Raw genomic sequence first — 25635 nt, forward strand, 5'->3', positions numbered from 1 at the left:
TCCCAGAACATTCCATGTTCTCCAACTTCATGTTAAGTGACTCAAGCAGGTGGGCTCCTGTGACTTGTGGGGGAGACACCCTCCAGGTCTCCCTCTTGTGCACAACCAACAGAGTTCTCTGTCACAGCTTTTGGTGTGACCCCTGCTCCAAGCTGCCAGCAGCTGGGCAGGGAAAAGAGGGGACAGTTTGTGCTACACTGTCCTGAGACTTGAGGAAACCAAACAGACCAATAATCAAAAAGTCCATGTCTGCTCAGAAGGCTGAGTATGCACACAGAGCTTTAGCTGAGCCCAGAATTTGGGCTACTTATACATAGAACAGACAGTTTCCAGAAGGAAGAGAGACTGTCTTAGGGAAGTTCAGTCATCAGACTGAGAAGCCTCTGCAATGCTGAAGTTCAAGTGCTCTGTGGCAACCAGGCAGGGTTCTCTCTGCACCCCAAAATTGTGAATGTGTGCACAAAGACACCTCACCTCCTGCACAGAACCCAATGCCATGTCCCATGGCTTTGCCAGGATCAGGTGACAAGTTTCAATGGTGCACCAGCACGAGCAAAGAAGTTATGTCAAATGTAAGTTAAGAAACCGCTGCAGCCCAAAAGCTGTAGCAGAGCCACACAGTTCTTTTTAGAGGCCAAGCAGGTTATTTGCTGAAATTTTGAGCAGGAGCTAAAATTTGACTCTACCAGCACATTTGAGTTACACAGTGTATTCTTTTCAAACAAGACTCATATCCAACTCCTATTCATACACCCCATAAAAAGATACATAAAAGATGCAGTAAAATTTGTACTTAAGATAGCTGGGTCTTTCAAATTAATCTTACTCTAACAAAATCCATTTAGAATATAATTCCAGGTGAAATTGCATTCATAAAACTACTACCACAACCATAATCTTTTACTGTATTAATGTTCCTGATATCACATACAAGCACTGGCATCATCCTTTGTAATATGTAATATCCTTTCTGAGAAAGACACCTTCTCAAGTTCGATTTATCTCTAAAATAACATCTACATAAATAGTTTTGTGGCAGTGTAATGATAAAGTGACCTATGAGACATGATGTGTAAATTCAGTCAATTGAAGGGCAACAAGCAAAACACTGACTTCATATTTAAAATATCTAACCTAATTGCAGTGTAATCTAGACTTAATGCAATTTAGGATTTTTGGAGGAAGACATTCTCAGTTCAGTCATTAGCTTCAAACTACTTTTTTTCACTTCACAAATCCTCCATACATGGCATAGAGGAGGAACGCATTTCTTTACTCCTTCGATGAGAACCTCCACATAGAGACAAAAAATAAAAATCACATATTACACACTTTTTCTCCAAATGCTAATTGCATTTCTTTGACCACAACTCCTTTAACATACAAAAAAATTAAAAAAATAGGGGAGTTTAAGTCAATCAAAATGCCCCATAAGCCAAGTTAGCATTTAGAGTGACCAAACAGAACTGCTCCCCCTACATCAGTGCTACTTAGTAGTTTTCATCAGTATTTCAAATTCAGTTCGAATTCAGTAGTGTGAGGGAATGGGATTCGTGCACACACACACGAATACACAAGTAGGGAATTGCAGTGAGAATAAGCAGAGGTTATAAACTGCTTCAGCAGCTCAACACACTGCAGAAGATGCAGAGCAAGGGCACTGAGTGGTAACAGCCTGTCCAGGGGAACAGGGGGCTTGTAAGGAGTCTGCCCTAAAAACTATGGGCCCGAGTCTGATGTCTGCCCTCATAACCACCCTACTTTGAAGGAGAGGTTGGGCCAGTTGACCTCCTCACATCCCTTCTAAACTGAATTACCTATGATCCCTTTGGCTTTAGAGCTTTTTATTTCATAATTCTCAGGGCAGGGAATCCCAGTTTTCTCAGGCACTATTAAAATATAATTGCTTGCTATTCATTAGATATTAATGCCTGCATAGAATTTATAATTTAGCAATTAACTTTCAGGTATGCAAATGCTGATCCTGTGTAAGTGTGCAGGTTATCTCTAACAGAAGAATAAATATGAGCCTTAACATAAGTAGGCATTTCCCTCTATTACTGTGTGCCAGATTAGTACGTTCTGTCCCCTAAATTTGATACAGAACTTCGGAGTCCCTTCAGGATGAAAAGCACTATATAGACACGTGCATTATATTTTGCAGCTGATCTTCTTAAAGTACTAATCACATTGATTCCATTAAATGGCTGCACACTGCATGGGTTTGGACTTCAGAGTTCCAACATTCCAACTGTCCCAAAGAAAAATCCAAAGAAAGGGCCAAAGAAAAAACCAGAAGTTTTTACGAAGCATTTTGGAATAGTTTGGAAGGAAAAATGGTAGCAATACACTAAATGCTTCTCATATGCCTTCTGGCTTGCAGCAATCCTAAATCTTCATGACAGTAAAATATGATTACAAGTGACCAAAAATAATGGCTATTTGAATATTAAGATAAATATATCTCACGTGTTTGTTGAGGATAGAATTTATGGAGTTTGAATATCCACAAATACAAAGTATGAAATAATGCTCATGACCTAGGAGCAGTATTCCACCACATAGGCAATGTATACAAAACAAATTAAAACAGATAAGCATTGCATTCTGAGCTATGTGAGTATTTGTGTATGCTGAGTTGTTTGGCAGATATAGGATAGAGGATGAATATTTCAGTACGTAAAATATACTTTATAAACATCCCTTTAATTCCAAAGTGCAAGGCACCATTCTGCATCCCTTGTCAATATACATAAGCCTCATGAATATCATGCCATTTTCCAATTTTTATATCTACCAACCGCACAAATAACTAATAAAAGCTACAGAAATAAAACTGTAGTGTTCACAAATGAACTGGTTTAAATCCTGCATGCATAAAACAGTTCTCTTTTTGTTCCTTTTTCTATCTGTTTACATGGTGAAGAAAGAAACCTCATAATCCTTCCGATATAGCCAGTTGCTTTGATATTTAAATTCTAAATAATCTGTGAAAGTGATTTTGATTTATTAGGGAGATCACCTTCTCCATCTCACCCCAAGAAAGCCAAGAGTATTTAATCTGCACTTGGGAAGAAATTTGGAAGAGAAATGAGCTCTTTAAGCTCTGCTTGCTTTACATTAAACATATTTACTACCAGGCAACTGATGGCTCTGCTCCTCCCCTCGCCTCACTAGAAGTGGCCTTAATTCTCTGGAACGAATACTTAAGTCTTTCTGCTGCTGGGCAGAGCATTTCTTTTCCATTTCTCTGTTGAAGCCATCAGAAGCATCACTGAGACTTTTAACTTGATTGCCTTGCATCTACATTTGGCAGTTTGGAAGCCATCCTGGGGCAGGCAGGTTGTCACTTCTTAGGCTGGGACTGTTTCCCAGGAGCACTTAGGAGGAGAAACACAAGGTAAGGGAGTGGGAGATGCAGCCACGAAATCTAGAGACCACTCCACCTCAGCTGCAACAGGATTGTATGACCAGGACAATCAGTATATTGAATTAATAAACTTCATTCACTGATTCATGTCAAGCAAAAAGGTGCACAGCTATGTACTGTCAGGATATTTGCTTTAGTTCAAAAAAAAAATCCCAAACAAACACGGAAAAGCAGAAACAAATTAAAAGGAATTTCATAACAAATAATAAAGAAAAATCTAAGGTCTATGCAAGGGACAGCTAAAAGACAATTTGCTAGAGTTTTGTGTAATTAACTCTTTCTTTGCCATGCTGAAAATACAGCATGAGTAGCTCACAGTATCTCTAAACATAACAAACAGATGTCAAAGAAATTTTTATTTTCTATCCAGGTTATTACTTATCTTAGAAAAGTTTCAGGAGACAGGTACCAGAATATGAGATTGCCCTGAAGACCAGCATTACTGACCCTTAGCATTCAAATAAAATCATAATTTAGGTTACCACACTCTGCCTGTTTCCCGTAATTTCAGTGGGGTATGGTGTCACTGCTCATTGCTTACACACAGCTGAACTGCCATCACATTTCAAGGAACATCCTAGAAACATACTAATTGGGCTTTCCTTTAGCTAATGACCATTTGTTCAGAGCTGTGAACCCCAGCAGGGTGCAGCCTTTTCCCACTGCTCAGCAGCAGTTCTTAAGCTGGGAGCACCAAGACAATCCTGCCTGGACTGGAGCTGCAGAGGATTTCCAGCAGGTTCCACTCGTGTGCCATGAGCAGAGGACAAGAGAACACCTTGCAACATCAGAATGTCCCCTGAGCTTTGATGCAGTTTGACTCTGTAAGATCCACAATCAAGCAAAGTGAACTTGGGGACAAGCTCTGACTTTCAGGGTAAACACGTATGTGGGAATGTGTTTAATCAGGAACAGTGCATATCCAATTTACTCTAAAACTGCTGTAAGCAGTCAGGAAGTTGCTGCCAAAATCCTTTTTAATGGTGTCACTCACTGGAAAAGCTCTCCTGCAGTTAGTGACCCAGCCTTGCTCCTCAAGGTACAAATCTGTCAACACAAGACTTTTATGTGGGTTCTCCAGCATGAATCCCTGCTTCTCGCTCTGAAGGAAACAACTTACTAATTGTAATTATTTCCTAGGCTGGAATGAAGTTACCTAATTCAAGTAAGGGATCAGTAGCAGTAGCCCTGTGAAAGTTCATCTTTAATAAACCTATAATCTTTAGTCACAGGACAAAAAATCAGAAGCAATACTTGATAGAGACGACATTTTCCTTTCCACTTCACTGTCATTTGTTCACTTTTGAGTGACATCTTTCTTCACATTTCATAAATCTTTATCTCAAGCATTAAAATACAGAAAATAACAAAATAATTAAGATCTGGGGACATACTCTCCAAATAACTTTATGAAATCTCCCATTTAGTATCAATAGGAATGCTCACCTTAAGAAATCAGATACATTATATACAACTTGCTAGGAATTTTTAAAACTGAAGTGTTTTATCTCAGAAATTCTGACAAAAATCCTTAATAGAGTAGGGGAAACTGTAACTATAAAAGTTGAATAAATAGATGTAGTCTTTAATGGAAGGCACATGTGTTAAATTCCCCCAGTTCTGCTGAATAAATATTTCCCTTTACAAAGCATCTCATACTTTAAACTTTCCATGCAGTAATGCTTTTAAATTCGTTAATGAGGATCTTTGGAATTTCATGGTAACTAGAAACACAAATATTGGTCAAAGATGACAGATTTTACTTAGCAAATTCTTTGTGTATGGAAGATTGAAAGATTAAAAGGAATGGGGATATAATTAGATTGTAATAAACATTGTCTTAATTGTATTTTTTAATAAAAACCTTTCATGTGGTATGGAAATTTTAACAATTTTAGGAGACATTTCAGTCTCCTGTATCTTTTGGATACTGTCTTTAGTATCCAAAAAGTCTGTGTTTCATTGCTAATTAACCCTTTTGATTAAGTATATGAATGACTGTTTGTAATTAAGGGTCTGAGCGATTTTGATTCACTTTTTCACTCAGCATATAAGCAATCAGAATTGTTATGGAATATACAACAAAAGATTCCAATGAAAAATCATAAAGCTGATAACATCTCTGGGCCCCTCTGGATCTGAATTAGGGAAAGCTGCAACAGCAAGGTAATGCTTAGACATCTGTGTAGACTTTTTCATTTCCCCTTCAGTGCAAGAACAACAGGGTCTGGGCACTGTTTGGGTTTCTGGTCCATGACCACCTCTGCGAGGAATTTTGCAGGAACAATTTAATACTGGCTCTGTAACTCAACAGTGGCTGTGTCACTCACCCACTATTCCCTTCAAGTGACTGTTGTCCATTCAGCCTTCACAAACAGGGTGACCTTGACTCTGATACTCTGTTCTCTAAATATGGAAGGCTTTCTCCATTCTAAATCAATATTTCTGACTTACTTTGCCAAAAAAAAAAAAAAAAGTTTCAAACATTCACAGGACACAATGAAGATATATATGGATTAGTTTCATGATAAAGAATCAATTAATAATGATCCAAGGGAGACAGTAACAAAAAAGCAGTTTTACCCCTAGTTTCCAAAGCCAACAAGAAGATGAATTATATCTAAAAATCTGTGTCATTACACTCCCCCCACCCTGATTCAGCTATTAGCAATGCCACATGGGAGCAGTGTAAACCTCCATTTCAGAATCCTAACAAACTCCTATGCAGTGATTTTCTGTCTTAAACCTAAAACATCTTCTCAATTTTTTTTGAAACAAGAAAAGGCACATTGCTACTGCTTTTCCTGTACTGTTATCAAACTACCCTTAAAAAAAAAAAAGTAAGGATTAATCAGAATCTGCAAACATTTTAACAAATTCATATTGTGTTTTTCACTTACCAACAGTAAATAATGATTTATGGCTTCTTGCTTACAGTGATACATTTACGGTTCAAATCCAAGGGATTCTACAATTTAAAAATAAAATAAGGAAGGGGAAGTGGAAACACCCTTCTTTTTATAGAACTACTTAATTCTGAGCACACTATCTTCCACTGTGAGACTGAATGCTATAATGCTAATTCCTCTGTTCGTTTGAGAGATAAGTGATCTGTAACCCAGCATACATGCATTTTGCCTTGCTTTGTGGAATGGAAAGCAGACAGATCAGTTTATATTTAAACTGTGTTGACTGAGTTCTACTCTCTGGAATTCCCAGTGGTTAAAACAAAAAGTCAGTTCTCTCATCTGTACTAATGTGTCTCTGTTTTTAGGAGAATCAGCACCTGGGGCATTTAGGGGTTTGTGTTTGTACATGGTAAACTTACAGAAATAGCTTCAGTGCTATTCTTGAGGAACTCCTTCCACAAGAAACTCAGCAATTCTGTTTGATTCCTAACAATTGGAAAATCACAGTATTTGAAGCAGCACCACTTTTAAAATCAATAAACCACCATGAACAAGGCAAAAAATGCTATTCCTAAACTGCTATTTTTTTTCCTTTGATAATTTGTGCTTTTGGATAATTGTCCTTTTAATATTGCTTCTAACCTAAAATCACAACCTAGCAACCTAGTAATATTTTTCACTACAAACTGATTTAGTTTTTAATTAAAAAGAATGGTTTTAATTACAATTACACCATTATATTCACTTCTTAGATTCCAAAGTTATTATCCCTACTAATTCTTTTCAGAATGGGGACTGCATCTTGATGAACTGTGGTTCTTTAGCTCAGTTGTTCAATGCTACAAAAAACTAATTGAAAGCAAATTAAAACATATGTGGTCTAGAAGAATTCTGAATCTTACTCATTTTTCAGACTCTTAAATAACTTTAGTCTTCCAACATCTACCTAAGAAAATACTCATCTGAAATTTTATAATTAAACAGAGAAGAAACTCATCTTTATATGGGTTCATGTAAAAATAAATTAAAATTTTAGAAGTGTTTATACTTTTCAAATATATGAACAATTAACTATTAGCTCATGTAGTTCAATCTACCCTAATCAAGCTGGAACATTTAAAAAAGAAATACCTCAATGTTTTCTAGCAGCTATTTTGATGGTATCTTATTTTACAGCACTTTGAAAGCAAGCCACAGTCTATTGATGCTGAATTTGATCAACTTGCTTTGCACTGGACTATTAAAAACTGCAAATAGAAACTAAAAATACAGTGGAATTAGGAAAAAAAGCAATGAATTTAGATGGTTGGTTATCAAAATTATGGCTCCTAGGTCCAGAATGCAGGACACCCATGGCCTTTGAAAAGGCATTGTGGAACAGAGGAAGTCCAAGTGAGGTGGGCAGGACTTTGGGGGCTGTTTCGAGAACCGTGCTTGAGAGAACCCAGAGACTGTCTGACACTTGAACATCTGGGACTCACAGCGGCACAGCTCCCAAAAACCAGTGAGCCACCACAAGAAAATCCATCCCGGATGTCAGACACCACTCATGGGCCACACAAATGGCTGATCACAGTAAGGCAGGGGTAAAAATATCTTTTAAGTGTAGTAGAGCAAGAGGGAGAAAAGCTTCACATGGATAAGCAGACAGCCACATCTCCTCTGCCTAAATTTTCATTAAGGATAATGTTATGATCCATGTCACACCGAAGCCTTTGTGAAAGCAAACCTGCTACTCTTCCATGAAAACTGCTTAACTGTTTAAGAGAGGTCCTCTTTTTGAGTGAAATATTTAAGTGTGCAGTGTGCAGTGCTCATGGTCAGCTCCCAGAGTTGAAAATCCTCAGGGAACAGCTGGGCCATGAACCCTTTCTGCTCTAATCCAGTTAGTGAACGAAGAGGGGATGACGACAAACACAGCAAGCTTAATATATCATGTCCTGCTTTTCCTTTGGCTTTCAGCAGCATGACTGTGAACTGCTGATTAATGAGACACCAGCACTGCTTTGTCTCCATCTATCCCAGCATGGATGTGTTTTGAAGACAACTGGCAGCCTGAGATGGACAGTTATATGCCAATCAACACTACATCACTGAAAACACGACAGCAGAATGTGCTGGAAATTGTAGAAATCTACACAGTTGGTCACAATTTCTTGGCAGCTATAAATCAGGTAATAGCAACTCAGGATTATTCCAATTATTTTCACTTTCAACATGAAGAGATGAACATGGACTGAAAACATCAGACCCAAATGCCTTTAAGAATACTCAAGTTTGTATTTAGCTCTTACATTTCAGTAACTCAAATTATGTTTGCAATTTCTTTGGGCAAATGAGATATATTATATTATATTATACGATGATTTCTGCTGGACAGCAAACTTTGCTTCTTCTTATATGTACAGAAAAACGATATGTAAAATGAAACAGGCTGAGGCGACACACAGGAATAATCTCCAGAAGCATCGTTATCCTATTGAGCATTTCATAAGCAGGTCAGAACAAGGATGGAAAGAAAGAAAGAACGAACAAGAGAAAAGAGCTGGATAACATAAATTTTGTAAAAACTTTCTTCAATAAGAATGGCTCATGATACCTCATAACTTGTGCCCTGAACAAGTCCCCATATTCATTCCTTAAGATCTTTTAAAAAGCTGTCTAAGTAAGGACTTTTAGTGAAAGAAGGATGTATCAATATTCAGCATCAGTGTGTATTCATCCTCAGTGAGCAGTTACTGCACAGGAGAGAACTGACGGCTTAAGAGAAGGCTTTCAATAGTTTCATTTTTCCCTGAAGCCCTAAATAGATCACACAGCAAAATCCTGAACTGACACCTCAGAGGTACTACAGAGACCATTTTTTCCTTTTTATTTCTGACATTAATATTTTTAATACAACATTAAACTAAGAAAATATTGAGTAGAGAATTTCAAATGCGTTAAATATCTTAGGAAAACAAGTTTCTAACTTCTAATGCATCCTACTGTTAATTTGATACTAAATTGGCAAGAAGCTGAAAAAAAAAAAAAGTTTGCAAAGCTTTGCACCTGAAATATTATTCCACAGTTTGCAGCAGTCAGGCAAAACATGTTTGGCTTTATTTGCATCTTCAAGCATGAAAGATTATGTGAAACTGATACTGAAGATGCAAGAATGATACCTTGAGAATGTATAAGAAGAATGGAAGTGATCAAGAAAAGGTATCTTTAACAGGAACACGAACAGCAGGTCTCAAAAGGATGGGCAGGTATTGTTCTCCTTTGTATTCCTTTCTTAGTAAGTATAAATATTACACATATGTATATACATATCTATTTCTCAAGATCCAGTACTGCCTTTCTATCTCTATACAACCCATGTCACTGACCTCTTACAAGCATTCCCATGTCTTTGTTTTGTTTCCAGCAACACTGTGTAATTCAGTCACTTGCTGAAGCTCTGCTTGACACCACAGGGTACAAAATAATACAGAAAATATTATCTGCAGGAGAAGAGAAGATTGTCTGACTCTGGGAATACTGCTATGAACAGCATAATCGGCTCTGCCCTTTCAAAAGTCAGATCAGCTCGCTGATTGATTGCCCTCCCTCTCTTTTTGTGGTCTTTTAAGAGTTCAAGAATTGGCCAGAAAATCAATATAACTCATGAAGAAGCCCCTCCAAAAGGAGAAAAAGAAATGTGGTTTTAGTTTGGGAAACTATTCACCAGTATCTTCTGGGTGCACCTTTGAAGTACCAGACAAAATGCAGGAAGTTATGCTGAAAACATACTCATTAAATTTTTTGGGCTAGAAAGGAAAGAAATAAGGTCATGTTCCACAAATATCCTGTAAAAAGAGAAAGAAAAAAGCCACTCAAGTGTTCTGATACCAAGCTGTGACATGTTTCAATCATTTACAGGAAGCCCTCAGCAAAGAATGCAAACAGGAAAGTTCTTCCTCATGAATAAGCTTGCCTTTCAGCCAAAAAAGATCCCCAGCTGCCCCTGAAAATTCTGCAAACGAAAAGGAATTCTGTTTCTAAACTCCTTGAAAGTCAAACCACTCTCACTATACATAAATCTCTACACAGAATATTTTCTTCCAAGTATTCATAATCAGCTACCTTGCTTGGCTGTGATAAAATTAAGTGGTTGCATATTGCAGTTCTGGATTCCTTAGTGCCACAGAAAGAGTTTAGAAAGTTTACTCATCCCTGATCCACAAAAGTAGCCAGTATTATTTCAGTGTTGGGCATAGGAATTTGCCAAGTTACAAACCAGAACCAGAAATCCCAAGAGCCATCTGCATAGTATGGAACCTGGGGACTCTACAGCCAGGAGATTTTATTCAGAAGTTTTCGAAGTGAAATAGAAGATGACAAAGATGAGACAACCAACAAAGCACCTCAGTAGCAAATGTAGTTGGGATAAATAAGAAGCATCAGCTTTCCAGGAATAAATTTATTTACCAGATGTTTCTTTACCAAACTTGCACCTTTACTGAAGCACAGAGATGCTGGACTAGATGACCATTTATATAAGTGACAAGTGCCTTTCCTTGGCTTTGGTTATAAAATGTAACATGACATAACATATGTTACCAAAATTCCACCCTATAAGGAAAATTTCCACGTTTTGAGTAGAATGTTCTACTTTTTGTGTTTGACGCAAGTGAAAACGTGAATGATGTGCAGTGAGTGACAGAAATCATTGAGAATCTCTCCAGTTGCCTCATGAGGTACCTGCTGCTCTTCTGCTTTGCTGAAGGGGCACAGGGGGAACAACCCCTTAACTCCAATGAAAGCTTGGCACCACATACCTAAAAGGCTACATCACGAGAAATCTGCTTCCAGGTGTGAAAACAGTGGGATAACCGTGTGATACAGGTGATGAACTGGAATCTGCACGTTCAGGAACAGCAAACATCTCGAACATTTTTGGTCATGTCATCATATATATATATATTACCAACATATCTCTATAGCAGCAGTAATGAAAAGTGGTCATGACCCAAATAGACTATGCATTTTTCAAATGAAATGAAAAAATGTGTTCCTCCCTCCTCAGAACATGCAATCTAAATTCCTGTCATCATTGTTAGAGGGTTTTTTATGCCTTGATAGGTTATAAACTGTTACAGATTAATTTTAAGTTAGAAATGCATTGGAGAAGTCGAATATATCTAGCTCCTTCTAAATTGCTCTTTGTCAGATACGATGGCTTTCCACTGCCTCCTCCCACACACTTTCCATCTCTCCTGAAAATTGCCTCATCTTTGAATCATTACCGTTGTAATTACAACAAGAGAAATCAGTAGTAGAAGAAAAAAATCTTTGACACAAAGAGCATTATCATGGGACAAAAATATCTTGCTACATCCAAAGATAACACAATGCCGCATTATTCATGTTTCTATTGATTATTGAGTCCATGATAAGGTAAAGAACTCAATCTTTACACTTGTGGTATTCCATCGAGTTGATAGAAAATATAAACATGTCTAAAAGCTGGAAAGGTCATCCCAAAGCACTTGGGGGGAACAGTTTTTAGTAAACAATTTCTTAATAAAACCAGAGGTGGAATATGGTCCACCTAGTGTTCACCTTTAAAGGGAGAGTATTTAAAGTATTTACCTACTGGGTGTAAGTTTGTTTGGATGTTTCAGAGTGGCTCAATATGCACATTGACAACCCATTGCTCTGCAAATACAGAACACATAGACTAGTCTCCTTGGCTGGATAAATTATCAATTCTACTTCCAACAGTGGCATTGGATTCTTAAAGGGAATGACAGTACAACTCTTAAGGGAGGCCATTATAAAATAAAGTCCTTAGAAGGAATGCTTCCTCTTAAGCTCATTTAAGAGACAACTGGAAGAGAGTTCATAGAGTGCAATGATTTCCTGGTGAGCCTGCTGCCCCAGGGCAGGATGAATTACCTCTGTTATTCCTGACAGATCTTTGTCTAAATGCTCGATAAAAACTTCATTGATGAGGAATTCACAACTTGCTTGGACAATCTTGTTTAGTTTTTCATTTACTGGTAACATGGTTTTTCCTAGAATCTAACACAAATATCTTGCACTGTAACTTAAACTTCTTAATCACCCTGGACACAGAGTCCTTACTTTTTCCTGTACATTTTTATGCATCTGTAAATATAAGGTTATTTTCCGCCATGTAGGTGACAGAATCCTAGCTTTTCTCAAATCTTTATTCAAGGCCCTGAAAACACAGAAGATACAGAGCTAATATGATTTCCAAACCCCTTCTTTACTAAGGAACTTGTCCTACAGTTTTGACAGTTTTACTACAGGGGCCAAGGACTCAGTGGGGGAAAGTGAGTGGCTGATCCCTGACTGGAGTTAGATTTCCGAAAGCAGTACCAAGGTCAGGAACAGTGTGAGGTTTATGGCCGGACTCGATGATCTTAAGGGTCTTTTCCAAGATAAATGAACCTAAGCAGAGCCTGCAGAGAGGGACACATCACCTGTTTGTGTTTTGGCAGGCAGGCAGGTGGAGATCCAGCTCCAATGTCTGTACCAGGGCTATAGCTCATTTGCATAGAAAAATAAAGAAAGGAACATGAAATGTAAGAACTGTCTGGATCAAAATCTGCAGCAGAGTATCCGTATTACTAAACAGCCTTGAGAATAATCTTTGCCCACTTTCTGTCTAAAAAGGAGTGCTTAACCTACATCTGATGGAGGACATGAGCAGACAAGAGCAAGGCTTGGGAATATGACAGGCAGCCACAAAGAAAACCTCATGTATCACCTTCTGGTCGGAGATCACCTTAAAAGATCCATTTGCAGACATTTAAATTTTACTTGTAAATATTTAGGATTCATTCCTGGTTTCACTGGTCTCCCAGTGAGATTTTTACCAATAACTTAATAGGAGTCGATGCTGCAGGGATATGAACTACAGATGGAATTACACTTTAAAAATGGTATTTCTGACTGTTTCATAAGATCTCCATATATATCACACTGTCCTTGGAATATTATCTTGACAGTTTATATGCAGAACACCCTCTGCAAGCATTTAAAAACAACAGTTTTAAACATCCAGATATTTTCAGTGAAAGTAACAGATCTGTTTTATAACAGCATGCTTTAACAACACTCAGATGATTCAAGAAAAGCTAAGTTCTCCATCTTAAATTTCTGTCATGAAATGGGTTCAAGATTAACAACTTCTATACCTTTCTTTCACTTTGTTATTAGTTTTCCAATATTTTTTCCCTCGTCTAGATTACCCTCTATTATTTAGTTATAACTTCCTCCATAATTGCAATCAATGAATAGTAATCACTTAATAAACATATCCTGACAGGTCTATTTTTGCACTGGAAAAAGATTAATTTTCTTTATCACCACTCCAGTAAGCAATTTCTTTTCTTACCTGAAGTAGCAAAGTGAACTGAAGTTCTGGTCTGCTAGGAAAAGCATCTGAGCAAGACCAGACACCCAGTCCTTTCACTTTTATATTATTTGGATATAGATTTATCAAAATCTGTGTAACTTGGAACATGCATGTATTTTTATTTGCATTGATTCTTACACATAATTCTATTGCACACAGCAAAAGCTGCTTTGCACTGTGCTAACACTGAGCTCACACTGTGGTTCTGCGAGGATTTTCTGAGTGCTTTCCTTAAACCAGGTAATTCAGAGAGAAAAAAAGCAGTTCTACTAAAACTTTTGAGCTTAGATACTCAACAATGAAATGATAAGGAGTGCACATTCTGTCAAATATCTATTAAAGCCTAATTTGATATTAAATAGAATAAAATATCCCGAATGAACTTGGATACCTGCAGGTTACTATGATGATTTCTTTTCCACTGCCATGTAAATATAACACATGAAACTGGTAAAGAAGCACAAAGAAAATGGTTTTTATATAGAAATCTCCTTCTCTTCCTCACAGATACTTATTCCAAGTGGACTTGCCCTAAAGTCACTTGAATCAAAGCCAAGTTCTTCTGCTGACTTCATTTCAGACTAAGTGTAACAAAAATGGAAATTCAGAGTAAATAACCTCTCCTACAGGATTTGCATTTTCTGCCTTAGGACAAACTGACTGTGCAGTTTGTCAGGTACCTTCCAGAAAGGATTATTTGTGGCATTTTTTTAGGTGGACACTCCTCAGTAATTCTGACATTAAATGGTGTGTCAAACTTTCAGCTGAAAATGAAACCATAAAGGCAATACTCTAAATTACAGTGAGTTTCTGTAAAATTTAACTGCACTTTAGTTCTTCGCAGCAGTGTTTAAAAAATCTTAGCAACTCATCGTTGTACCAAACTATCAATTCACTATAAGCACAAAATTCCCAGTGGTAACTTCTAGCATTTTTTGTACCAATACTGACAAAAATCACTTTTACCATCCTTTTCCTCTGAACTCTGTGTTTGCCCCATGTAACACAAACCAGTGGGGTCATGCTGAGTTATTCCTCTGAACTCAATGACATTCCTGGCATCAGCCTTTATGCTTTTGTAAATGGCCTCAGGAAATGACCATGTTAAAATTCTTACTAATACAGGCCTGTCACAAGAATATCTGTCTGCATGCAACAGACAACTTCTGACTGCACAAATTTGAACCACGATAACTAGAAGGGCATATCTGAATTTTTTGCACATGTTTCATCTTTGCCACAGGCAGGACCACACTAAGTTTCAAGGAAATCTTTCTAATATGTACCAAACAAAAAAAGCTTATGCATATTTTAATCACTTTAGAAGTATCACCCTTCCTCTGGAAAGAATTGATTATATACATCAAGAGCAAGGAAGATATCTTGTTCAAAGCACTGAAAATTAGACTTAAAATCTCACTTCAGAGTTCAGTAGTTCAGCTTGTAATTTTCAGAATACTTTTGAGATCTTGGTAAAAGGCATCTTTTTGTCTGCACAGTAATGAAGACTTTACATACACTAATTACTTCTAAACATTGGCACATTACTAAGAGATTATAAAGCAAAACAAATTTTGTGCAAAGCATCAACTTCTGAAATAAGCAATTATTACAGAATTTAATGAAAAAAATACATACTAGGCATTTTGTAAAGACCTGGGAAGAACTTAATATGAAAACAAAATGCCTGGATTAATCTAGCAGAGGTATGTTGGTATGATGGAAGATTGAAAGCAATTATGACAAAAACACTCTGCATCTGTGCTGGTCACAAAGTGTTCAGTCATAAAAGCTTTGATTTAAATCATATTAGCACAGTGTGGTGGAAGCATGCAGCACCACAACATCAAAGGATATGCCCCGAAAATATGTATCAATTTTTCTTTTTTTTTGACTCTCCAATGAGAGTACACTTTTAGTTTCCAACTCATGTGTGTATCAGAAATGGTTTATATATCCAGAGAGAAATCAGAGGGGAATGAAAAAGAAAAACAGCTTGAGGGATGCAAGAATCTCACCATACTTTTAAGTAAAGAAATAACAATTCACTTGTAATAGGACTGTCCCATTAAGGTCCCTGATTGCCATGAAAATCTCAAGTGACCTACTCTTTTCGTTGTTAAATTCACCACCTTAAGATAAGGAAAACAACACGACTTTGGATTTGGACTCACCAGATTTCTTCTAAGGTGTATTTCACAGCTCTCCAAAAATTCTCTGGAGAAAAGCAGACTTGCCTGTACCTCACAGGCTCAGTAGATGGGATACTCTTGTTCCAAATGAATTTGCTCAGATTTCTCAGAGGGGATGTGGTCACTGAGAATTTCCCTTTTTTGATTACAGCTCAGGCAAAATAATAGTTTTCTCCTTTGCTTTGAGTCACTTTTCAAAACAATCCAAATAGACTGTCTGACTGCTTGTAGAGACAAAATAAACTTAATTTAAGAACAATTAATTCCTCTTCAGAGTAAATTTTCAAGCACGGTAATGGAGAGGATAGAACATCATCGCTTTGTGTAAATATGATCCTTTTGAACTTCCCAGGCTGACAGAGCCCAGCTGAGATTGTGATGCTGATGCTGCAGTGAGCAGCAGGCTCTTAGGGAAGGGGCTCACAGCAGCCCACGGGCCCTCCCATGCTGGCACTGTCTCCATGCAAACACCACGGCCACTGTCACAGCACAGCATGGGACAGTGGCAGGGAGCTGTTCCTGTACCACCGGGAACACACATTCCCCCACCACCTGACCCCTGCTCTGGGTGGTGCTGGTGGGGGTGTGTTTCAGATGTGATGCACAACAGCAGGAGAGCACTGATGCATCAGACCAGGAAATTAAAAAAGAGGCCATTCACACAAAGGCATGCTTAGTTAAGTCTGAAAATCATTCAGGCTCAAATGATACTGAGATGGACCATTTGTTACATCTTTACTTACTAATGTGGAATTTGTTGGGGTTTTTTTCCTCTACGAACTGGTTTGTTACTGATTTGAAATGATTCCAAGAGCTTATCTGCATTTCTCCCAACACATTTTGAGTCAGGGTTACTACCTGAGAGCACGTGGGTCCTTAAGGGAACAGCCTATTACAGTCCACGACAGTAACTATGTCTCTACGATTTATGAAAAGAAAGCAATATGTGCCTGTTTCGGTGCCTGTCGTTTGCCTACCAATGGTGCAGTGCTCCCCATTCCAGCCCTCTCTGCATTCACACTTCCCATCTTTACAAGTCCCGTGCTCCGTGCAGCGGGGGTGGCACACACGCTGGTCACAGGCCGCTCCTGTCCAGCCCTCCTCGCAGCGACAGGCTCCGCCGATGCACACGCCGTGGGTGCCACAGTCCACGGAGCACACTTCTAGGAGAGAGAACAGGAGTTACAGCCAGCCCTGCGCCCGGAAGGGAAAGGGAACACAACAGCAATGCTTTTGCTCAAAACTACAGCCTCTCAAAAGCTGGCCGGCTCATACTCTGATGAAGACCGGCATTTAATTTTTATTTCAAAGCAAACTAAATTCTGTTTAAAAGTTGTTTAGAAAAAATCTGCTAATGTATGCTGGACAGACCTGTAGAGCTGCATCCTCCACGCAGATACAAACACATGTCAGAGGTGGTGTCCCCAACACCTGCCAACAGCAAAGGAAGGGAGCAGGTGGCTCTGCTTTACTCAAACCTGGACCTCGGGTGATTTTGACAGATATCGATTTGCTAAGAATAAGACTGAAACTCACCTAAAACTCATTTGGCAGAGAATGGCAGCAATTCAGGGTCATTTAGAATGATGGGTAGAAGTTACTTTCCAAGGAGAGATTTTAGATTCCTATTACTAACATGGTCAGTTATCCAGTGTCCCACTCCAAAAATTCTACTGCTCTCTGCTAGCTGAAATTGCAGATAAGCAGAAGGGTCTTTTGCCCCATGCATCACCAAAGAAAGTGGCAGTGAAACTCTCATTCATGAATTTTCTGACTGCTTATCCATGAAGCAGAAAACACATCTTGATATTCATGTCACTGGTGGGGTATTCTAGCTGATCAATCTTAGAAAATAACTGAATAACTGTGAAAAAGGTAAATATTATTTTGAGAGATTCGGTTTTGACCTACAGTACCATCTCAAGGTTCAGCTGACAACGTAAAAGCAAAATTCCTTGTATTTTTTTCCCATAAATGATGGACATTTTCATTTACAGTTGGGAAACAGAAGTACACTTACGTAACTTTTTCACGCTAAAAGAGAAACAGTGTTAGAACAAAACACAAACTCCTAATCTGCACCCACCTCACCCTCAGCTGACAGTCCCAAATTAAGAATGTCATGAAAATATATATAGAGATACATACACATCTCTTCCCAAGAAAATTAAACAAGACCAAATGTTTAACAAAGACAACTTTCTAAATCGTTACTGCAGTTCGCAACAATCTTGGAAAATCAGGAAAAACTCTTTTTCTTACCAACGGAGCAGTCGGGGCCCATCCAGTTGGGGTCACAGCTGCAAAGCCCCGTGTCAGCCAGGTAGGAGCCGTGCCCGCTGCACTGGTCAGGGCACTGGGCTCTGGGCAGCTCACAGTTCACTCCTCCCCAGCCCGGGCTGCAGAGACACTCCCCGTTCACACACACCCCGTGGTTGGAGCACGTCGGGTCTAAGCAATCCACTACGGGAGAAAACAAAAACAATGCAGAGAAGGGTCACTTCACACAAGGGGATGTTTGGAAAATGTGCTCTGAAAAGTCTGTACCACGGTGATAAATAAAGCAACTTGAGGTAGTTCTCCGAGTCATATTAATACCTGGTCTGAGAATTGGAAAGTGAAGTCATTTACATTTTACATTAAGTAAATCAAGCAGGGTTTGACTGTGCAATGACAGCTTACTGCAGGAATGCTGTGGTGGAGAAGCATGAAGACTTAAAAATAGCACTTAAATATATATAGTCAGAGTTTCACACATAAACCTGGAGACATATCTCCTGAAATACACTGAAGCTCCAATGACTCATGAACTGTATTTAAATTATAAAATAAGTTAATAATTTGCAGTTTTAAAGGATTTTTTTATTTGGAGTACCTCTATAAAAACTGCTATTATTACTATTGAAATACCAGAGCATTGTGAGAACAACATTAGGACAGCCACTTCAAGTACCTTGAAGTCAAAATGTCAGTGGCTTTCAGCTTTGTTTAGACTCCTGATCGTTCAGGCACTTCTGAAATGTTTGCTCCATGGTCCCTTAGTAGCTGAGATGTGAAACTGAGAGCCCTGGTTACTTCAACCCATAGTCTAAACCAGCAGATTATTTCTCTTAAAGAAGTAAAACCAGATACAGATATGGATCTCAACCCAGAAACAACAAAGTGAAAATAGTTACGATGGAAAATGATGCAATGAAATTTCAGTTGCTATTTCAGTCCTATAAAGGAATGTTACAAGCTGTCTTTCAAATAAACTTTATCAGTAACATTATGAGTTTCCAAATTTTCATCTTATACCATGAATCTGTATAAGAATACTATGCTTTACTGCCAGTATCCACATGGAGGCTTTACCAAGTGCCTTTTGCTGTGGAATTGAAGGCCAAGGTCAAATTCATGTCTGAAATAACTTGAATTCATCTCATGACTGGTATATATTAGCTCACAACAGCAGGACCAAGAATGATTGGCATTCCCTCTTGCTGCTTCAGGAAGATCTGAGTTTATAATGAAAGTGATTTATCTCTCATCTTTTCCAAATTGATCCTTCTAAATTAAGGCAGAGACATTTTCACTCTACCTGATGTGAACAATACTTGATCTTTCAAATTTCAACTTTTCTATAAAAATAGAGCCTTGTCAAACTATGTTATTTAGTTGCAGAACATTTAAAGCAAGCATATAGATTAGATACAGGCAGAGGATTGAGACAGGGACATTTAGAGATGCAATAGCATGAGTTATCAAACTACGGTAGTATAGGAATAAATTACTGTAAAATTTCTTATAAGATTTTCATTTTAATGACGACATTGGCTATAGTTTTGGGTTTGTTTTTCCTTTTTTTCTTTGAGATTTAAAGCTGAGTTAGTCAGACATGAAAATATTATAAAGCAATTTCATATTTATAGGTAAACCAAGATTGGCTTGTGGTTCACCTCAAAGCTGATAAATTCATCAACTGTTTTAAATTATACAGAGTGCTTGTCCCATATTGTTACCCCTTCTTTGTGCTTAGCCAAATTATAACCTGTCTGAAGTTTAAAATGTGTCTTTCATACAATTTCTGTGTCCCAATGGACACAGAGCAGTGATAAAACAGTCTGATTGAATAAAGAATCAAAGTACACAAAAACTTAGGTTCATTTACTTTTAGGATGAAGGTTGCTTCCCCCCTACATTTGGTCTATTCTGGGCTTTTTTAGAATATATATTTTAACAGAAAATGTAGAAGGGTAACACGTGTATAACATTGTTATAGGACAGCTAACTCTAGGAGATAATGATAAGTCATAATGTACTCTCCTTGTCAGGAATGTATCATCTTCCTTCTCAAACAAAAGCACTAATGAAAGGAATGTGGAGCATATGAAAACCACCACCTTCTGCTACGTAAATTAACTGTCTTCCACCTATCCTGAATTACAGTGCTCATGCAGCTTTGATTTATTTCTACAGAATGAGCCTATCAATGCCCCTAAGCCCCCAGCCTCCCTTGTTCTACAGGATAACACACTAAACACCTTTGTCCTTTGTTCTAGACCAATGTGCTTTACAGCTGTTTTGTTCTATCATCTGGGTAAGTAGTAGCTTTCAAAGTTTAAACTGAGGAGAGTTTTTATTCTGAGCTCCAATCTTGGTCTATTTTAATACATGCTCAGAGTTATCATCTGGGGCCAGATCCTCGGCTGTTGAAATTAGCATAATGTGATTACCTGCAATAGAACTGCTCTGACTTGTGTTGCAAAGGTTCTGGCCCTGAGGTGTAGCAAGGTTTACAATGGTATTTAATCAGGATTTGTAAATGGACCATCTTTGGTGTTTAAACAAAGGAGAATGCGCCTTAGCAAGTATGTTAGGCTTGGAACTCACAGCCCCCTGGCAGCTCAGATCATTAGAGCTCATTTAGTATTGGGCCCTCTGTAGATTTGACAAAAAGAGTACTGAAAGCAATTTATATCCTTAAGGACAAAAAAGGAGGTCAAGGAGTTTTCAGAACAATATGTACCATGAAGTCCCCAAAGAGCCATGAATTACACTTACAAAGTTAAATGTCATTGAAAAATGACTCGACCAGGAAAGTGACAAGAAAACCACCCTTAACTTAACCTAATTTGGCAATTTCACTTGCGTTCCCCCCAAAGCAGACTGAATGAAGCCTGACAAATGCCCCACTTCATCTTCTGTGCAAATTTGTTAATAGAAAAACAGTGGTTATGCTGCAAAAATTGTGCATCAAAAATATTGATTTTGGTGTCACTTTCATTTCAGGTAAATTGTTTGAACAATATGACCATGATGAATATCAGAAATAAAAAGCTATTGGGGAAAAAAAAAAAATTGCTGACCCACTTATTCTAATTCAATATCCTAGTTGGCAAATGGCAAATGAATCAACCTTTGCCATTCTTTTTTGGCAGTTCAAATCAATAGAGGAGATTTCACATATTATATATAAATACAGAAATATTATTTCTATCATTCTACCATTAAAAGTGTAAAATTTCAGTTCTTGCAAAAACTTTAACTATGACTAGATGATTAATTAGAGAAACACCACTTCACAGTACACCCTTTCTCCCATAGCACTCAAATTAATGTAAGAAGTATGTACAAAAGAAATGGAATTTTAGAGTAGAAACATGGTGGTTGATTTTTATTTATTTGCAGAATTATTTATTGACTTATTTATTGCCCAATCACATATGCAAAAGGTTACTTTAACCTTTCTTGCCGTGTTATTGGCCCCTTCCAAGTTTGTAATCAATACCTCCTGCCTTTGTAACCCATTTATCTTTTAAAGAAAAAACGTATCCTTCCAAGCACAGTGTTGATTAAATAATGTATATCATTCATCTCACATAGCAATTCACCTCCCAAAAAGCTTTGTTGATTGACAGTTTTGTTGTGTTCCCAGTTTTGGCTGGAGTTAACACAACACCTTTGCAAAAAGGTCTGCACTGGCTTGTTCTACAAACTTCTCTGGAGCTGCTGATGTCTTTGCTTCACTATTCCAGTCACCTGAGGATAACACGGGTTGAGCACTATGGGAGCCTATTTCTCTTACAGAGTTTGGGCATCCAAGGTGTCTGGCCCAGATAGACCACAGCCATTCTAGAGAACTGAAAGCAGAGAGAGAATTCCATGCAAGTAGCTGGAAATTACAATCAGAATGTGGGAGGAATGGCTTGCAAGGTAAAGTTTCCAGAATTAAATGAAACAAAGACCATTTTAGGCCATCTACCATAATCTCTCTAATAACACAACATTTATACAACAACAGAATACATGATGAAATGTATAAAACTCAATGAGACCAAGCAAACAATTGCAGTTAGTACCAGAAAGAGAGGTTCTGCATTCCTGGGGAAGAGACTGGCTGCTGTAGACCATGTTAAAGACAGTCTTTTCCATCTATGATTTTGATGAGTATGATAGTTAAAGCAAGGCATTTCAGATAATTTCTGAATATCTCCTAGTATCATACACTGAGGGTGAACTGAGAACTATCAATTCTAAGGAGAAAAAAAAGGACATTACATCATTTTCTGGATATAGTTTAAAATGTAATCCATTAAAAGCAATACAAAAACTCTTCAACTGAATTCTGGAGAAAAGCTCTAATAACCAGTGTTGAGAGGATTTAGTGGAAGGAGACTACAGGAATGAGCTGAACCAGTGAAGATCCTTGGTTTGTTTCTTTTTCCCTTTTACCACAAGCTCACTCAGACTAATGCAAGATCTTGTCCTAAAGGTGATGACTGTAGTCCTGAGAATAAAACCCTTAGTGGTTCGTTTATCTTCCCTTTGTTTTCTGGCGGGAGAGACAACTGTTTACTAAAGGGTAAGATAAAAATTGATACACGTAGTATCAATAAAGCTCTGCAACCCATTCAGAATAATCCAGAGAGATTCCTAAATCCTAGCAGCATGACATCCCAGCCCTATCACTTCAGTACTCAAGCTGCTTCTCCATTTGGAGGATTAATAAACTCTGGAGCATAGTAATATATTCTAAAAAGAAAAGCACTCCAATTTATGTTATGCATTCTAACAGAAAACTCTGTGAATACAACCAGTATTGAGCTTAATCTATGATCACATTTTGCATGGATTATTTTAAAAAATTTCCTCATTCTACATACTCAAGAAATCGGACACTTTTCAACCTGAAAAGCTTTTCTGCATTTAAAGGACAGTTATTGTTCATGTGTGCCATCTACCTTTCCTTAATCCCATATGATTGCAGCCAACAGGAGTAATTTGCCCCACATTAAGTCTGTAACCAACATGGATATCTAAGTCATTCAAATATTTTTCATCAGCTTCTGTCTTAATAGTGATTGATATGTGCTTTGTGTGAAGTTGAAGCTATACAATTTTGTCTACTACTGCTCCTTTTTCCTCTGCATTTCACATCTAAATTGTTCGATAAACATAATCCGTAAGATTTTTCTTCACTCTTCAACAAAGGAATTATTCAGGTTTACTTGTGGCAGACACTCTTAATACTGCAAAGCAATGTATACAGAAGGCCAGAAGTTCTGTCTGAACTCTGATAGATCAGTAAAATTGTGATGGACTATATTTTTACCCTCTTTTAAAATAATCTGCTACAGCAGTTTTATGCTTAGATTTTTATTCTGTTCTTTCCTTTTTTTCCTACCCATTAAATAACCCCCAAACCCAGAAAACAAACTCACAACACAGAAAAGAAATATCCTACCTTCCTCACAGTTTTCTCCTTTATAGCCCACAGAACAGACACAGTTCCCTTCGATGCAGGAACCATGACCTCCACATGAGGGGTCAATGCACTGGCTGATGGGTACGTCACATTCTGGACCTTTCCAGCCACTGTAGCACAAGCAGGTGCCCTTGGAGTACTGACCATTGCCACTGCACAGAACCGGGCAGGCAGCTGGAAAATGGAACGAAAGAAAAACAGCACACAGGGTCATGCATGTAGTTGTGTAAAGGGGCACCAAAAATCCACTATCAAACACTTATACTCAAATACATTCATGTACTGGGAAAAAAAATCTGAGATAATTCGTAGTGGTTGAGTTCTTCATTTCCCAAAGAAATAATTTGATTGCTATTTAATAAAGCACATATGTATTGGGCATTCTGAGAATACAGCTCCTATGCTTTATGGAATACTGATAATGCTTGGTATAACTGATGCGAACGGATTTGAGTCTGACATTACTCTGCTTTGTTTCTCTAGGTAACATCCGATTTTCACAGATGGAACACAAAACGTTCAGTTCCCACAACAGCTTATTATATGGCATCTTTCTTCTACCATAACACTTCTTTAATGTAATGTCCCCAAACTTTTTTAGACCCTTTGGTTTTCAGTGTAAGAATCTTGAACACAAGAATGACACAAGCTTTCAGATACTACAAATGCACCTTGCCACCACTGTCCCTGCTGAACCCTGTTTCCCTGAATCCCAGTGACAGCTTTTACCCTGTGTGTATTGGCAAGAAAGCATCATTAACCCTTACCCCTCACCATTGTATTATTCAAGGGGGTAAGACACATTCTGAGCAAATATTCATTTATGCAAATTAAGTGAAGCATATGAATAATAAAAGTAGTCAGTAGGTCTTGGGTGCCAGGAATCAGATGTTGTACATATGCAGAGCAATGGAAAGAAACAAGTAGTTTATTAAAACCCAGGTGCATATAAATGTTTCACTAAGTCATATTCACTCCTGTGTGCTCACGTCTCCCTTGGGAACATGGCAATCTGTGAACTTTCATGCCTGTCAAAGACTGGATGTGTGGTCACCAGTCAGAGAAATGGAGAAAATAACATAGAAATAACAGAAAATGGGAGTAATGAAGTGAGTCTTAGAGAAAACCTTGGAATCCTTTTGTGCTCTTCTCTCTGATGCAGTTTGATAAAGACAGAAAAGTATTTCCCTGTCTTTTCCCTCTTCAAAGTAATTAGAAATGAACACCCAGTTTTACAGTGCCAAAAATATACTCAAAAGCTACTACTAATCATTAAAAGGTCCTAATGTCTTCTATTATCCCTTTAACCCGAATGATCAAGAAGAACCCAAGTAATTGATTTCCTACAAAGAAATGTGCAATGGTCCAGTTAACCAGCTTCTCCACTGTCCAGTCCTGCAATGCTTATTAATCTTAGCTGTCCCATTGATCTCCTGCAAAAACACACTTCAGGATAGATTTTCTTATGAATTTTCTTATTTGAGATGGGAAAAAATTGATCCGAAAAAATAAAAAATCAAATTTCCAACCTGAAATGTTAGCTAAAATTTAGAGTGCTGAGAATTACTTCAATTAAGACTACAGATTCATGGGCCACGTGTCATATAATATGTATAATATTTTTTGGCCTATTTTTCTTCTACAGTAGAACAGTATCAAAGTCGACATGCTGAAGTTTGGGGTTTGCTACTGCTCCCGTGTCTTAGATCCATATTATCCATCCTTTGGTAACAAGAGGACTTCATTCTACTGCATTCCTGGTATTCTCTCTTACTGTAAGTTTTGTCCAGTTGCTTTCTTATGCACTGCAAAAATGAACCAAAATTTGAGTAAAATATAATTTCCATCAGCAACATTTTCATTTCAGATGTGATATATCTTCACAAGTGCTTTACTGAGTGCAGTGAAAAAGGTTACGCTAAATTTCTACTGGTTTTGCTTTCAGC

At 37.9% G+C, this 25635-nt stretch overlaps 1 protein-coding gene across 15 annotated transcripts in view; it reads right to left on the reverse strand.

Moving 5' to 3' along the window:
- TENM2 (teneurin transmembrane protein 2) overlaps positions 1-25635 on the reverse strand; it is a 655728-nt gene that overhangs the window by 59117 nt on the left and 570976 nt on the right. For 12 of the 15 annotated variants that reach the window (XM_042025410.1, XM_042025406.1, XM_042025405.1 and 9 more), the window contains 3 exons: positions 23669-23863; positions 18205-18405; positions 16893-17105 (listed from right to left, as the gene is read on the reverse strand). In XM_042025410.1, coding sequence (XP_041881344.1) covers positions 16893-17105; positions 18205-18405; positions 23669-23863 — 609 coding nt within the window. The remainder of the gene's footprint in view (positions 1-16892; positions 17106-18204; positions 18406-23668; positions 23864-25635) is intronic. The other 3 variants (XM_042025408.1, XM_042025404.1, XM_042025401.1) reach the window with 1 other exon arrangement.

This window comes from Corvus kubaryi, unplaced genomic scaffold (assembly GCF_017639235.1).
Source record: "Corvus kubaryi isolate FWS band 111438036 unplaced genomic scaffold, C.kubaryi_AGA036_p1.0 37270, whole genome shotgun sequence".
NCBI lineage: Eukaryota > Metazoa > Chordata > Aves > Passeriformes > Corvidae > Corvus > Corvus kubaryi.